General features: G+C 38.9%; 1 protein-coding gene across 1 annotated transcript in view; it reads left to right on the forward strand.

The window, feature by feature from the left end:
* The window catches only part of adamts16 (ADAM metallopeptidase with thrombospondin type 1 motif 16), a 66,356-nt gene that overhangs the window by 28,486 nt on the left and 20,017 nt on the right, over positions 1-17,853 (forward strand). Inside the window, exons 8-14 of the mRNA XM_023964549.1 lie at positions 1,225-1,330; positions 3,462-3,599; positions 8,481-8,634; positions 11,298-11,393; positions 15,817-15,965; positions 16,896-17,068; positions 17,186-17,316. Coding sequence (XP_023820317.1) covers positions 1,225-1,330; positions 3,462-3,599; positions 8,481-8,634; positions 11,298-11,393; positions 15,817-15,965; positions 16,896-17,068; positions 17,186-17,316 — 947 coding nt within the window. The remainder of the gene's footprint in view (positions 1-1,224; positions 1,331-3,461; positions 3,600-8,480; positions 8,635-11,297; positions 11,394-15,816; positions 15,966-16,895; positions 17,069-17,185; positions 17,317-17,853) is intronic.

Here is a 17,853-nt window from a genome sequence, read left to right on the forward strand (position 1 = left end):
AATGTGCAGATCATTATCATTGTGAAGGCAATAAATTGGCTCATATTGCCAAAATAAATGTCGTGCTTCTCCTGGAGGTCGTTTCAGTTTGGCAACTAGGTGGAGCTCGCGCTGTGGTATCACACTTTATTTCAGAAGATTTGAGCATAAACCTTTAGACCACAAATGGTTACTTAAAGAAAAAAAGGTTTAGAAAATTCTTGCCTGTGAGTATCTAAAACTGTTCATTTAGTCAACAACGTATGTTTAGGTTGACCACAAATTAGCATTAGCCGTCCTATGGGAAATTCCATTATATGTTAGCATCAAGCTAGTGAACTTTGTGTTTACTATTATGCGTTAGGTCATCGGAAAAGGAAAGGCATAAAAAAATATATCTGTACTTTTATGGACAAATTTTCGATTTATGATGCTTGGATCGATTAATCTATTCAGTCAACACAGCCCTACATCAGAGTGTGTCCTATTGTGTAGAAATTACTTCTCAAAGTTGAAAGTTGTACTTGCCATCACTGCAACTATAGCATTTTGTAATATAGCGCATTTATTTGTCTTAACATTACATTGCTCTATGGTTAAACTTGCTTGTAATTTATGACGATACTCCTTACTGAAACCAAAATGAACTTATCTCATGGTCAGTCTGTCTATATTTATTAATATTCTTGCTTACATGCGTTTTTTTGTTTGGGAACATCACACTTGGGATTTTGCACTGAGTTGCAAAGGACTTTAAATCACAAACCGCACTAAGTCTAAAGTCTCCATGATACTCTGATGCAAAAATGTGAATGATGTGAGATACATATCCATTTATTTTATTCACAGTCAGGGGTTCACGTCTGTTAGCAGCTAATTGTGGAAAGGCAGACAGAAAGAGGAAAACATTGAGGAAGAAGATGAAACACAGCAGTAGAGTTTAGCAGAAAATGACAGGAATGAGACAAATGAGATTTTTTTTTCCTCTTTAATTGAAGTTAAGGACATCAGGGGGTTTCTGGAATGTTCCCACAGAGTCCAATATCTCAACATGTAGAGGGACTTAAACTGTCTGTGCCTTCTGATATTGAGTACATGCATTGCACAGACAGCTTTTCTATTTGACAGCAAAGCCTGTAGAGTTTGGCTTTTCAGCTACCCAGAGACAGTTGTAATGAACAGAGTGAAGAGTTTTAATACTTTTTATTTACTGAAAGACTTAAAAAAACGTTTTTTTTTCTGTAGGTTTTGCCCCTATTAGTGGAATGTGCAGCAAGTACCGGAGCTGTACTATTAATGAAGACACAGGTTTGGGTCTGGCCTTCACTATTGCCCATGAATCAGGACACAAGTAAGAGCTTTAACTTAACTTTTACCTTATTACAGTATATTTCATTAGAGCCAACTAAGTACAAAAAATGTTAGCGATATGCATATTGCACAGCTTGACATTGGTATAACAATGATTGCGATTTATTGTCAGTCCTAATGTTAGTCTTTAATCATTTCCTTTGCTTTAATTGTTGTCGTCAATCGAGATCATGTTTCTGGGTTGAGTGATAGTGTGTTAGTGATTTGGACTTCAGGGCCACCGTACTACCCCCCTCTTTGTCTGCACCTATACCTTCAGCTCAAGCTTTAGGGGCTTGCTTGACACAACTGTATCCCTGGGTTGTGATAGAGTCATCTGTATGGAAGCATTAGTGTAGCAAAACCAATAGTAAAAGTCAAAACCAGAAATGCTTTTTCATTTTAAAAATGACGCTGCATTTGTTGACTCAAAATTAAAATGAAAAATCAATCCTTCAAAAATGCTTTTTCCTTTTCTACTTAAAAAATGCTTATTTTGTTACATAATTAAGGCGAAAATGCAAGGAGGGAATTGCATTTGTGTTTTCACATCCACCCTGCAAAAGGTGCTGCATAACTCAATCCCACTCAGCATTTCCAGGGGGGAGGCGGGGCTATGACGTCAGTGCTATCTCCGTGTGTCCGGCTGTAAGAGACACAGACACTAGGAGCAGTGCGGCCAGGCTTGTCGCTTTGTGTTAGCGGCACGAGAGAGGGCTTTGTGATGGTTGTGCATTCCTGATGATTGTACACAGCTTCTCAGGACTCCTAGCTTTGTCTTCAGACCGGCAGCCGCCTCTGCCTAGCGCGCTCGCGTAGCCCCGCGACCCAAAACTCCGGATCGCAGAAGGCGGAAGTGCTGCTACGCAGACCCGACAAACTGTAAACCATCATATGAATTTGTGTTTCCAGTGGTGTCCAGACAAAATAAAAGCTGATGTTATTACCACATATTAACATCCAAGATGCTCATTGCGCCATTTTGGAGTTCCTCCATGGCTAATGTTTTTTGCACATATTAGCCTAATGCTAACCCGTCTTTCGGGTCCTTGCAACCAAGAAAAAAGCACTGGCCGCACGGATTTAAACAATTATGAGCGAGAAGGCCCTTAATAATAATCATAATAAAAGCACATTTAGAAGATAGTCTCCTGCAGCTTCCCGCTGACTTTACTGTTTAAGGACAGTTGGAGCCCCATCAACAGCTCTAGCAGGTTTTGCCATGCTAAAACTTTTGGCATTTGTTGGTTTGACCAACACGCACTGACGTCATCGCCCCGCCTCCCCCCTGGAAATGCTGAGTGGGATTGAGTTATACGACAACTTTTGCAGGGTGGATGTGAAAACGCAAATGCAATCCCTATTTGCATTTTCGCTTTAAGTACGTAACAGAAAAAGCGGTTTTTAGTAGAAAACGAAAAAGCATTTTGAAGGATTGATTTTTCTTTTTAATTTTGAGTCAACAAATGCAGCTTCATTTTGACAATGAAAAAGCATTTCTATTAATCCATTTTATTTGTCAAATTAGACATTTCTAAATGACTTTTGCTACACATTTACCAGAGAACTTTTTGAAAATGAAATGTCAAATACCATTTTCTATGTCATTTTAATTAAGTGACAGAATAAGCTGCGTTGAAGAAGAAAAAGAAAAAGCATTTTGGCTGATTGATTTTTCTTTTTAATTTTGAGTCATGAAATGCAGTTTCATTTTGAAAATGAAAAAGCATTTCTGGTTTTGACTTTTATTTTTAGTTGTGCTACACAAATGCTTCCATACATCTCCTGTCTTGCTGTAGCATATTTAAACTCTTTTGCTAGACTTAGTAGGGAAAGCTCAGGCAAAGTCACACTGCTTATGCATCATGGTAACCCAGACCACTTTTTAATAGAAAATATTCATCATTTTTTCTAAATGTTCTACTTTTGTCTTAAGAATAAAAAAACAACAACATAATTTCAAAGCAGGCAAAGAAGATCCAAAAATAAATAAATAGTTTTACAACTGAGGAAAACTTTCTTTAGAATATTCGAAACATTCCACCGTTAAGTCGCTGATCAGAGAAAATATTGTAATTTGGTTGCAGTTTTGCTGAGTCAAATATATTTTTGCGGTCCTCTTTGTTTTTCAGCTTTGGAATGGTACATGATGGTGAAGGAAATGTTTGCAAAAAGTCTGAGGGTAACATCATGTCTCCCACACTGGCCGGTCACAATGGGATCTTCTCTTGGTCTCCATGCAGTCGCCAGTATCTCAGCCGCTTCCTCAAGTGAGTGGTCCTGGTTTTTCAATCTGCTGTGCTTGTGATGTGGTAAACAAACCATTCTAGTTGATTTAAGATGCTCCTGTTAATAATGACATTTATGGATAGTTATTTTTTAGGTTTTCAGAACTAAAGAGTAACATCATGTTACCAGATGTTTCTTAAAAAATGATGTCTTTGTTATGCCAGCATGTACTCATGCAACAAATCAAATACAAGGCATTGTCTGTAAATATATAGATTAATTATATCAACTTTTTTTTAATAAAAAAGATAAAAATAATTTACTATTTGTTTAATGATTGCTAAATACTCACATTAATCCAGAAAATAAAACGAAAAAATCTTAGTACTTTATGAATGTATTTAACAAAATAGAAATATTTGGTTCCAAGTTTTTAGGTACAGATATGTGTACATTGAATATCTAATTGTTCATGTTGCCAAGTTAAAACTAAAAGGTTCAAATAAAACCTGGAATAAGGGAATTTCCACATTGTAAGGTCTAGCCTCCCCCTACACACACACACACCCCAACTCCACCGCTCCTCTCCCTACACCACGTGTCAAACTCAAGGCCCGCAGGGCAAATGTGGCCCGCCATGTCATTTTATGTGGCCCGCGAGAGCATAAAAGTATTTAAGTTAAGTTCTTAGAATAAAAAATAAAAATTGGTGTGTATTTATTCATATCTAGGGGGAATCAGACTTGAAATATCGGATTGGGCAACTATACATTAGGACACTGTCAATGTAACCTAACCTCACAGAATCACATTTAAAAGGATTTATGCTAGAGTAACAAGCAAACATATGTTTTCTATGCAACTGTAATTGTCACTTTAAAAAGTCATAATAAATTAATAAAGAGTTATTTAACATTGAGGAGTAGTTACGATTATTTTCCATTACATTTATTTAAATGTATAAGTCATATCTGGCCCTTTGAGGACAGCCACTATGCTGATGTGGCCCTCCGTGAAAATGAGTTTGACACCCCTGCCCTACACCATCATTTTAATTTTTCCTGATTATAAAGTTAGTCAATAAACATCCAAAAGGGTTTTGCCAGTTTGGTTAAAATATGTGATTTGTCTTGGTGTCAAATTGCGTCTTCTTTTCCCCCAAGCTTCCAGTGTTTTATTTTTTTTTTCTGAGAAACTGTTGTTTACTATTTCTGAGTTTGTATTAAATTTGGGAACAGTAGGTGAGGGCTTAGTTAAAATTATTATCAATTATTTTTAAATATGAAGATCAGATAAATATGACATCAGATGAAAAAGAAAAAAAAGAACCCTTTAAAATACATGATACAAATGTAATAAGCATATAAACACTCACCGTAAGTAACAAACAAGTGGATGGATGGATGGATGGATGGATGGATGGATGGATGGATGGATGGATGGATGGATGGATGGATGGATGGATGGATGGATGGATGGATGGATGGGTGGATGGATGGATGGGTGGATGGCATAAAAGGCTAATCTATCAGTCTGCACAATTTTATATCCTATGTTGCATTCTGTGTGACGTTGCTTTTGACTGGTTTACAGACATGGGAAGAACCAGATGCTCTTATTTTCTCAATCCATAACATTCATGTTGGGGTAATTAAATATTCTAACTGAAAATCTGTGCATATGCTGTGGCCTTTTGTCCTCTACATGTCTAGATTCTGTATAGAAACAAACTCTACTTCCCTAAGCAAGAACTCAGTTTACAGTTTACAACCACAGGGTCCACATGGCTGGCAGTGTCTCTATGAGCCAGTGGTTGTGTTTGAAAATACATCCAGCTTTTGGTGTCTCTGAAACTAGATAGTCTAGACTCAATGCCTTCCACTAAATTTACCAGTGTGTTAACTGAACTGTCTGTGGAGACAGCCAGTTTATTTCCTCACTGGTAATCAGAGCTAGGATGACCTCAACCTTATTAGGCCTGTCAGAGGTATATTAAACTTACATCCACCACCAAGGCTACATGGAGGGATTCTCTGCACCACTCAGAGCCTGGGGTCTTTGGAGTCTCTTTTCTCAGCCAGGCTGAACAGTGATATGCTACTGTGTCTAATGTAATATGTTTTGTTTTTCTTTCTAACTTGTCCTGTCCAACAGCTAAGCAAACAGATGAGAGCTGAAAGCCTTTTGTGTTGGACATATTTTACTTTTACAACAGGGGTTATGAATCTTATGATACACCAGATGTATATTTAAATAAACCCCTCTTGTAATTTCAGCTAAACTTTATTCATGTTAATTATTTTTGTAAATATTTTTTGTTGGACCGGATGGAAAAGAAAAGGAGGAAGGAAGAGAGAGGGATGACAGATAAGGGGGTGGGGGTAGAGGGGTGTTATAGTAGCGAGGGTAAGATCATTAAGCGTCAGAAAGCAACAAGTTGCTGGAGCTTTATAATCACAACTGACAGGTTAAGATGCATGAAAAATCTAAAATGGGCGGGGCCTGTCCACACACACACTCAAACGTTACAAACACACCTGTTGGCTCCAAAAGTGTTCACACACAAACAAGTCTACATGGACATACTACCACTAACATTCACACACGCCTACTTTCAGACTAACTCATGTGAAACATTTCATTCAGTCACGCAAACTCTTTGTGCAAAGGTGAGATTGCACCTGTGCTCGAGTGAGTGTCTATGTTCTTCTGGGGTGGGTGATGGAATGTAAAAAGAGGGAGAGAACGCAGCCGCCCCCCCACCCAGGACCCCATTAATAATGTTGTTTGAAAGCGCCAAATTCAATGCAAGACTTGGAAAGACAACTGGACTTTATATTTATGAGCTATAAGAGCCAAAAATGTTCACACTTCATGGAGTTCATTAGTAAGTGAGCTGAGACCTTGGTTTACCAGAACCAGAGTTCATGTAAACCTTTACAGCCATCAAATCCAGCAGATAAGCTAAAAAAAAACAATTATAGTGAGAGATAAAATCTGCATTATAGAACGCCCCTTGCTACACACTTAATACACTTTTCTCAAACAGAAAATAACATTTTCACCTTTTTTTATATCTTGATTAATGTCCCAGTCCAATTATAGTTTTTTTTTTTCTATTGTAAAAGCATTCCCAGTTGTCTTTAAATTATAATTATGCAGTTTTTAAGAAAATGTAAAAAAGGCTGTGTCGTTTTTTAAGACCTACTTTCTGTAGAGCTTTAGGACTTCACTAGAAATTTGCCTCTGGGTTGTGGGCGGGACTGTTGGCACTAAAGTAGACCTATGTCAATATCCCAGCATGCCTTTGTTTACACTCTTTCCCGTTAGCTTATAGCTCCTCATAACCCCAAGCTAACATTAGCGTAGAAGAAGAAAAAAAGCAAGCCATATCGGAGCCATCGAGCCAGATGCCAGCTCAGACGAGGAACATGAAGTTGTTAATGGATTTATTTGTCTTCAAGTGGAGGATTTAGAATTGGAGCGGAGCAGGGTAACTTTGGCCCACCCATCAAGACAGTTAATGCATCACAAACCCGAGTTTTATCAAACCGTGGGTTTTCATCTGCTCCTGATCAACCACTATATAAATAAGGAAACACTCAGAAACGCAATTTTAATCTTAAATTAGTTCATGAATGTCTTCCATCACAAAAAAATGCTTAAAGAACATGTTAAAAACACGATTTTCATTGACGTGGGTCTTTAATAGAAATTGTCAATCTAGCGTTATAGAATGAAAACAAAAGATGTGATCGTGATCAAAGATTTATGAAGATTTGGCTAGCTGCACGTATGTCTACAGTAGACATGACACAGAGGAGATTTGACAACGCTCTACAGCCAATCAAGATGCAGAACACAGTGTGGTGTGAAAAAAGAATAAAAAAACATGCAAAAGTGCACTGTGAAAGTTGCGGTTACAACGAATCAATGAAAAACAATACTCCTTGATTGAAAGTTGCATTCACCAGCTGCTCACATGCTAAACATAAACCTGGCAATCTAAAACTGTTGAAACCTACAGGGCATGCTAAAGAAAAAGATCTTCTGAAAACTGTTCCCATCACCCCACTGATGACTCTGTGTATGTTGTGTTTATAGCTTGGACTGGGGGGAATTTCTCATGTGATTTCTGCTTTGAGCGAATTTTTCAAGCGATCAAAAAAATATGGTTTTACCATTTCATGTGTGAACCACTTAAAAAGCTGTCTGCGCTTACGTTTGCACGCTGGATTCATTCGTGCACCTGCAGATGTGTGCAATTAAACGATACATGTAATCTATTCTTCAGGATGTCTATTACGTATGACACACGATATCAGAATGTTGCACGTGCAGAGAGACCATTGTTCTCTGCAGACGCATTAGACTCATAAAGCAGTGGAATATCTTGTACGCAGACACGCATTCACCCTGTTAAAGCAATCAGAACCGCTTGCTAACACAATGAATTATTTGAACCTTTTTTTGCCATCTTCTGCATGGCGTTTCCCTGCCTGCAGTGTTTCTGTATAGAAATGCGTGATATAAGTTGACACTGGAAACCCCCTGCTAGGGTACGGAAATGAGCAACTTTTTATGTCTGTCATAATTGAGTGTCTGATGCATTAAGGACATTGCACTAAGGTTTGGAAATGTGTTGTGTTACTTGGGCAACATTTGTAGTTGCCCTACAGTTGGGGGCAATGGAGCATGAAGATGCTGCTGCTTGATTTTTTTTTTTTTTAAAACCAACTTCACATGACCGCACATGGAGAGTCATACCACCCATTATTTTTGACATTTGTTTATTAACTTTAATCTCATGTCCATTCCTTGTTTATAATCCGTTCTATTTTCTGTTTTTATCCCTTTCATCTGCCTTTTTTTCCCCTTTTTTTTTCTAACGGCCTCTTCATTCACTCCATCCAACCTTCAAGCACTGCCCAGGCTTTGTGTCTGTCAGATGAACCCAAAGCAGCAAAAGAGTATCGCTACCCTGAGAAGCTGCCTGGCGAGTTGTATGATGCAGATACACAGTGCAAATGGCAGTTTGGGGAGAAGGCCAAACTCTGCACTCTGGATTTTAAGAAGGTAATGGTTACTTTGCCTCCAGTGTGCAATTCTTTTGAGAAAAAAAAAAAAACGATTATACATTTGAAACCCCAACTTTTTTTCAGCACACACCCCTGTGATCCATACAAAATGACTGATGCATTGTTTCCTAGACAAAAGTCAAGAACTTGATACTTAGATGAGTTGATGCAATAAAAACTAGGTCAAAAGAAGGAAGAAAGACAAAAGAAAAAGGACCATGCACACACAGGCACACTATCATACATACGCAGGCATTTGTACACATATACACTCAAAGCAAACAGAGAAAGTTATTTTGTTCAAATGCTCAATGGGACAGATGACTAAATATACTCTGGAGCACTGCCAATGGGAATCTCTGCCTTCTGCTCTCCCATTGTTTCAACACAAGTTTCAGTTTGTTTTTGATGTGCAGCCAAATATTACGTGTAGAATGTACTTTCTACTTTCTTTTAGATTAAATTAATGTTAAATTTTGTTTTACAGAAGATAACTGTGATCCCTGTATTAAAACTCATGACCATCACACATAAGAGAATGCTTGTTTATAAAATTTTGCGTTCCTGGAAATAGCATTTCCTATGGCGTGCCACTGAAATGATGAACATTGGGAGCTGTCTGTCACATGTAACAAAGATAAAAAACCTGAAGCTACATTCACATCAAGAATGTATATATTTTCTACAGTTTACTAGCCCATGTCCAACACCTGCAGTTAGAAGAGGCTTGGTGTGAAATCTCGTGAATCTTGTTTCAGGATTTTTCCTTTACAGCTCTGTTCTGATATATGAAGTACTTGGTGTCATAGAATTCCAGGCAGGCGCAAACTGCAGCTATTAATTTCTCATCCATATTGATGTTTACAACCAGCTGGCACCTCTGTGACTCAAAAAGGTCGCCACCCGTACGTCACTGCCAAATCTGAGTCCCTGATTGCTCAAAGTTCAACTGTTCCTGCTCGCGACCAATGAACGCCCAATTTGTACTTAGAGCCGAAAAACGGACCTAAAAACTTGCATAGAGACGCATGAACTCGAGAGTTCTGAGCACGGAGGCCCGAAAGGAGGGTTTAGGTAGGTTTCATTGAAAGTTGCCGCGACCAGTGTAGCTTGAGCCTGTGAATTTATCAGCAAAGGTAACTTGGTGAAGTGTTTAGTTAATGCTCAATCAAACATCCACTTTCAATGAAAAGTTCATGTGAATCCCTGTATACAAGCTTTTGTGGGCTTCTGTGTTCAAAATTGTCATGATTACGTCTAGCTACGCACATTTTTAAGACCACTTTGGAGCTCTATGTACAAAATGTGCGTTCATTGATTGTGGATTGAAAATGAAGATGATGACGTCACTTTTCATTCATGGAAGTGCCAACCGTTTGAAAATTGGTCCGGAGGAGAAATTAATGATTGCGTTTTTGTCCTAATGGAAATATATGACACCAAGTCTTTCATATATCACAGTAGAAGTGTGAAAGAAAAAGCCTGGAGCAAAATTCTGGAGATTCCACTTCCACATTTCACACCAAACCTCTTCCAACTGCAGACACATGCGTTAGTATTGGGTAGCTACAGTCCAGTATGAACACCATATTCCAAACACACATTCAAAAATGCTAAAAGTGTGTTACATACCTGGTGTGAACATAGCATTATAGTTATATTATATTATTATATATATTAAATTGTAGTAGAGAAAATTACATTGAAAAGAGAAATGCAAGATGTGCAGTAGATTACTATATTTCTCAACACGGTAATGCAAAACTAGTCTTAGGATTTTACAAAGGCACAGCTCCTGGAAACCAAATTTAAAGACGCTTCACTAAATTGCATGTAAGCTCACACTGTCTCATAAAATAGCAGAGTGTCCTGTGATATATGTGATTTAATCTGCACCCTAGAGACAGCCCAAACATCCATTTATTAATTCCAGTATGTCATGTGCTTTAGCACTTGATCACTAGAAGGTACATTGAATCTAAAAAAAAAAAAAAATCCAAAGAATTTGTTTCTCACCAGGAACTAGTTTTTAAAACTTTAGGTTTGTCTCAGTTGTGCAGTTTATTGTGTTATGATAAAACATTTTATGAAACAAGAAAGGAAAAACAATAAGCTGTTAAATGAAAGAGAAGTTACCCACAAATATAGAAAACATGTTTTCATGTGCTTTGAGTTTTTTCTTTCTGTCAAACTTAGCCTTTAATTTCCATTTGTCTTGTTCTAACCATTTTAGTGTGAACTGCCCTTGGTTCTTTTGTTGCTGCCAAAGGCAAAACAGCCAGACAAGAGGGTCTTAAGATGAATACCATGGTGGTTCTTGGCAGGAATTGGCTAAAACTAAAGTTATTGTCTGCGTCTGCTCTTGTCAAAGTCAGATTGAGTCATTTAGACAACAGTAATGAGAAAATGTTGCAAAGTGTCCAAGTTTGTCAGGATATGTAAAAAGGAGAAAACCCCTGAAGTTTTCCTATTGAAATCTTTTAGACAATGTAGAAAATCACGACTGTTTCCAAAACACCGTTCTTAGTCAGGCGTGAATCAGCTATTATCTTTACTTTCTCCAGATTCATTTAGCATCTTTTAATGTCTCTCAAGAGACCAAATTGCAGTGACGCTAATTATCGTTCCTTCAGCTGTAAGCTTTGTTTGTTGTTATTCCAGGATATCTGCAAAGCCCTGTGGTGCCACCGTGTTGGGAGGAAGTGTGAGACCAAATTCATGCCAGCAGCTGAAGGCTCAGCCTGTGGCCCTGAGATGGTAACTATAACTTGCTTTTCTGTGTGTTTGTATGAGGAGAATTTTGGTGATACCCCGTGACTAAAAAGTGGCATCATATGAGTCCTATAAGAAGCATTTTGGGGATTTTTTGTTTTTTCATTGCCTTTGTGGCAGAACAAATGGTACCAATCCTGTTTTTTATTTGTTCCTCCTTTCCGGGGTTAAATGTTACCTTTTTAACAAAAGAATCCTTGTTAGCAATGGAGCTAAAACGACCTTGCCATTTAGAAACATTACTTAGTTTATCAAATCAAGACAATATGTCATTGTCTTGCTGTTGTCTGATTCTCCCTGCCAACTTTTTACCAAATGGGTTCTTTAAAAAGCCACTCAGCAGGAGGCCCCCCAAACTCATTTCTTGTTGTTTTGATGAAAATAACATGTAAGTCAACCCAATAAAACTCACATTATAATTACTTTTCTAAAGCTTTTCGTCTTGTTTTGCTGGGCTAATAGGAATACATTTTAGCGTCACTGTATTTTCTTTCCTCTGTCAGCAGGCTCCTTAACTCATGAACTCTTGAGGCCTTTTTAAAGATAGGCCTGTGAGTGCTGATGTCTCATGCAGAGAGAGGCATTCCTTCCCTAAAGGACACCATAGACCACTGTAAATTCCCTTTAACAAAGAGCATCAGTAATATGGATAGCAAACAGCCTGGATTAATACAGCAATAAAAGCTAAATTTATTGAGGAATTTCTAGTGTAGTCGTTTTTTTTTTTTTTGAGAGAGAGAGAAACAAATTAAGGGAGGCTTCTTTTATCAGCATCCCAAAGTAAACTTTGCATCTTAAAGTAAACTGTTGAACTTCCTGATAGACCAGATGAGGAATTTTTACTGCGGCTTCATTCTGTGTTAAGCTACGTTCACTCTGCCCTCGGCAATGCGAGTTCAAGCGACCACTTCCAGTGAATCTGTGAAATCTGTGTGACTGCGCGTTTCTGCGTTCAAAACTCTGACATTCTGTTTTCAAGTCCGTTTTTCGGGCTCTACCTACAAAACTTTTGGCCGTTGAATGCCAAAAGGGCTCGGATTTGATAATGGCATCGTTTATAATACACTGACGTGCCAACCGTTTGAAAATTTATTATGGAGGAGAAATTCATAATTGCAATTTGTGCCCAGCCAGAATTCTATGACACCAAGTCTTTCATGTATCGGAATAGAGCTGTGAAAGAAAACGCTTTGAGCAAGATGTTAGGTTTGGAGTTGCTGGACCCAAAAAGGCAGACAGGGACTTAGTTTGATTTAGTGAATTTTATTGTAGGATGAAAAAGGGGTTGGGCGTTGGATCTGTGGCGTTGGTCTTGGTTCTTTGGGGTTTTGTTCTTTGGGGGTGGATTGAGAGTTTCTTCTTTCTTTGTTCTGGAGGCTTTGGTTCTGGTGGCTTGGGTGTGGGCGTTGGCATTGGCGTTGGCTTTGGCATTGGTTTTGGCTTGGATTGGTGAGTCCTTCATTAAAGCAGACGAACCGACAAAGGCTGGAGGGCGAGATGGACTAAAATAGGTTCACTGATTGGATGCTGAACAGGTGTGTGAGACACAGCAGGTGTGCCGGGACGACCCCTGACACAAGATTCACTGGATGTTCTCCGCTTCAACCTGTCCGAGAACACTATAGGCTTAACCCACGTTCAAGGATCTGCGTTTAGTGTGTTGAAGAACGTGCATCTCTTTCCCTGGTGTGGACGTAGCAAGAGAACACAGCTAATTTGAGGGCAAATGCAATCCCAGTTTCCGATGGGGGCACTCCTCTCTACTGCCCTTATTTTCCCCTCAGGGAGCAACTGGTTTGTTGCTGATGTGGCAGAAATATGCCATCAGCGTTGAAGCCAAAAAGCAATCTGTGTTCTTTATTTATGTTTGGTTGCTTTTCTTTCTTTTTCAAGACGACTCTCCCACAAGGCTCGATCCCTTGACAGTTCATAATGCGCATTTGCCTCACAAGATTTTAAGCCTCAGAGTTTAATTTCCCTCCGTGAGACAATTAGCTGAACACAAACAATGACAGGCTTGCTTCAGAATTCATGGTAGTGAGCTGCAAGGGGAAAACCGGAGGGGAAATCAGCTGTTCCAGCATTTATTCAAAGACCATGAGAGTATTTAAGGAGGTGTGTGTTACACATTGTTTGAGTGTGATTGTGGGCTTGTGTCAAGGCATGAAGGCACCATGAGAACAAGAGAAGCTGAACCCACTATCATGAACTCTACCTAGGAGGGTTGCAGGTGCAGTTTATGTTCCAACATTTTGAATAATGCCCTGCTCAAATTGAAACTTGCAGGCAGCTTTGCTTTTCAGTGAACAAAGCTATTCTTACACAGTCATAGTACTATATAGGCAGAAGAAATAAAGCCATATGCGTTGGTGCAGTTTACTTGAGGCGAAATATTCCATAAACATCTGCTGGATCAAACAGCAGAACCAAAGCAAACGACGTCAGTGCTGTCATTTGAAAATATGTGAATTACCCAAAAGTATAAAAAATTCTGCTGAGTAAGTGTGTCTTGAGGAGGAGATGGATGCGGTTTTTAATAAATGATTAGAAGGATAGCCAAATTGGCTTTTTTTTTTTATTCATGCTTTTATTGTTTCCTGGGTAAATGGTGACTGAAAACCACAACCTGATCTTAAAAGATTAACTTTAATCCCGTAAAGTGCACCACTTGAAAGAATTGACAGAAAATGGACATTTTTTGAAATGATGATGTTTTTTAAAGACCTACTCCGATGAAAATCGTGTTTTTGCTGTTCTAACATGTTCTTGTAGCATTTTTGTGATGAGGACATGGATAAAGACAGTTAATCTATAAGTTAAGAGGCTAAAAGCATCAATGTCCAGAACCGGAAGTACTCTACCGGGACCAGAAGTCCCCCCATATCGTTTGAAAAAAAGTTATTTTGACTGTCAACCCTAATAGTTACTTTTTTCCCATTTTAAGCTTTGATAAAGGTTTTTGCAACAAGTAAACACTTTTAGGTTAGGATTCGTGTTAGGGTAAGCTCTATAACTTTCTCTTCATCCAATGATGTCAGGCACCATTTGTTTTTGTTTTTTTGTTGGTTTTTTTGCGGCCAGGTCCCTCTCCTTAAAATTGATTTTCTGAGTATTTCTTTATTCAAATTGTGGTGAATAGTAGCAACAACAACAAAAAAATCCATTGGAAAAAGCTTGTAGATGTGACAGACAAGGTACAATCGGCAGGCCGTTAGCTCCCTGCTCCACTTCATTCTGATTCATAAACATGTCGCCGAACACATAAACGTCTTTGTTTTCGTCGTCTGAGCTGGATCAGACATACATATCTGTCATTTATACAAATGGTTATAGGCAAAAGGGTGACCTGGGGCTCTAGGAGACCAAAAAAGATGCAGTGTCATTAGAATTATGAAGATGCATCCAGAAAAATAGACCTCAACTTGGTGGGTGGAGAATCCCAAGTGATGTCTGTCTATTGCTGTTTACTGACTCTTCTTTGGCATTTTTATACAACCAAATGAAAGATGACGCTTTTAATGTCACAACAGATAAAAATGGTGTGGTCAGCGTCTAAAGCAGAAAAACAGCAATTCCCACTGGCTGTAAACTTTTAGTGCTGCCTCTAGCTTTTATAGTTCCATGGGCGGAACATCTGAATGCTCAAAAATCATGTGCGAGAGTAGAGATACAGTTTTACTGATGAGCGAATTTTAAAGATTTACCAAATGTTTGTATTTTCTGCTCCGGATGTCAAATGAGAATTTTAGTCACAAGAAAACTCAAATATCAATCATTAACTGGCAGACAAAAACACAATTTTTGTCTATGATTAGGTTTTTGAAAAAATTCTTTAAAGAACTTAAAGTGAACAGTTTACACTCTGGTAAGAATCCAGTGAACCAGTCATAACAATAATGGGAAATGGCGTATACTTACCTTTTCAGAAGGCCCAGAGAGCTTTGCAGTCACAGTCTCATTCACCCATGCATGCACACACAGATTCACATTCACACACTGCTGCCTAACAACGGTGCCAACCTTTAACCACCAGGACCAATGTGAGGTTCAGTGTCTTGCCCAAAGACACTTAGACACATGGGCGAGACTGAGCAAACGATTTTTTTTGTTTTTTTTTTGTTTTGTTTTTTGGATCAGAGGTCGACCAATCTTCCTCTGCGACACTGCTTCCCCAGGAATAAGCATGTTAAGCATACTTCTTATTTGAAAGCGTGATGTCCACCATAAAGACAGTGTTCCACATCTATCAGGACACAATTTTTTATGTGAAAAAAATATCTTTATAGCAATTTTTTTGTGTGCAATCCCTCGTGTTAATGTTTGTCCAATAATTTTAAGGTAAAGACTTTAAAGCGAAATGCTACTTGTACATCAATACAGTGTTTACCTGCCTCGTCATGTCCTGCAGTGGTGTCGTAGGGGCCAATGTGTAAAGCAGGGGGACGAGGGTCCGGGGCCCCAGCACGGCCACTGGTCTGAGTGGTCCTCCTGGTCCGCCTGCTCTCGGAGCTGTGAGAGCGGGGTCACTTCCCGAGAGAGGCAGTGCAGCAATCCCCGGTAAAGAACTGTTGTCATTGTTCATGTTTTAGTCCTAGAATAGCAAAGAAGTAGCATCAAGTGTAGTTTATAATTGATTTATCCAATTCTTACACAGGTAAATGAGATTTTGTCAAAAATCGCATAACTTTAGTAGCAAAAGTTGATTTAAAATGTGTCCTTGGAACAAAAAACTATCCCCAAACCTATTTTGTTCTCATCATTTATCTTTGCACTTAGTTCCCCCTTCCATCCATCACCCAAGATCATTTATGTCGTCACTTAGTCAGCAGTGCTTATTCAAAATGTTAGGACCTCATCTTTATCATGCCAAGACTTGACAGGGTGTGGACTTAAATTGGACAGAGAGTAATTAGGAAAAAGAAAGAGAGAAAGGGGAGGACAGATGGTGGTGGAGGGGGCAGGTGAGTGAGGCCAGAAAGCCAGATGGGGGAAGTAGGTGGAGAAGTCAGAGAAAAGATTAAATCAGTGACAGATTTAATGAAGGGATGTGAAAGGAAAGAACCTGAGATCTAGAGAGAGAGATAAGCAACAATGTAATTGAAGGGATAATAGCGGAATTGTCCTTCCTAAGGATAACCTAAGGATATACACCTGTAATAGGAGAAACCTCCTCAAAAGGCATGCTTTCGCACAAGCACACACAGAGATAAATTCAAGTCATGACAGCGTGATGAAGTGTTCTTTGTGGAATAAAACTGTTTGGAATTTGCTTACCCTGCACATCTAAGGTATTGCCTCCCCCAAAAAGGGTCCGTAGTCTACTAACTTCATGGTACATGTTAGCACAACATTGGACGCAATCCAACATTTGGAATCTGACACAAAATGTAAAAACAGACACTAGCAAATATGAATATTTAAGATTATGATTGTGGAATGAATGTAAAACTTCTCTGCATGCTTGGATGCTTGGATCTCTTTCTGTAGGCCCGCATATGGAGGGAAGTTCTGTGAGGGCTCCGCAAAGTCATACAAACTTTGCAACGCTGTAGATTGCCCCCCAAATTCCACTGACTACAGAGCACATCAGTGTGCTGAGTTTAACAGTAAACAGTTCAGGGGGTGGTACTATACCTGGAGACCGTACACAAAAGTGGACGGTGAGGATGTTTGTTTTTTTTTTCCCAAAAAATTATTATTTAAAACTGTAAATTTTACAAAGACTTACTACTGATACAAATGTATTTACTTTTCTGGATCTTTTCTGTTTCTTTTAGATCAAGATGTGTGCAAGCTGTACTGCTTTGCTGAAGGCTATGATTTCTTTTTTGCCCTGGCAAGCAAAGTTAAAGACGGGACCCTTTGCTCGAAGGACAATACAAACGTTTGTGTTGACGGATTGTGTGAGGTAAGATGTTAACGGGTGTTAAAGAAAAAACAGACTTGAGAATTGATGGTTATTTTTCTAGAAAGTGATTTTTCTGGGTAGTTGAATTATGCAGCAGAAGAAAATCCGGAAGCGCTGTGGTTAGCTTGTCTATTTTAAAAGCGTTCCCATCTGTCTCAGTTGTGAATATGCCGTTTGTAGCCACACACAAAAAACAACCTCCGTCATTTTTTGGGACATAGTTTCTGCAAAGTCGCAGATGGTCATTCAGAAATTTCCTTCTAAGTTGTCAGCGGGACTGTTGGCTTGGAGCAACCCTGCCCCCACTTCCCATCGCTCAACTGTTTATACTCTCTCATGCGAGCTTACAGCCCTTACAATCCCAGACTAACATTAGCAGTGCAACAAAAATGGTAAGCAATGTTGGAGCTATCCAGCTGTACAGTTTTGAGCCAGATTCCAGCTCAGACGAGGAAAAACCAAAGATGTACGTGAATCTATTTGTCTACAAGTGGATGCATCAGAATGGAGCGGAGCGTATTTGTTTCTACGTAACAA

Source organism: Oryzias latipes, chromosome 16 (assembly GCF_002234675.1).
Source record: "Oryzias latipes chromosome 16, ASM223467v1".
Classification (NCBI taxonomy): domain Eukaryota; kingdom Metazoa; phylum Chordata; class Actinopteri; order Beloniformes; family Adrianichthyidae; genus Oryzias; species Oryzias latipes.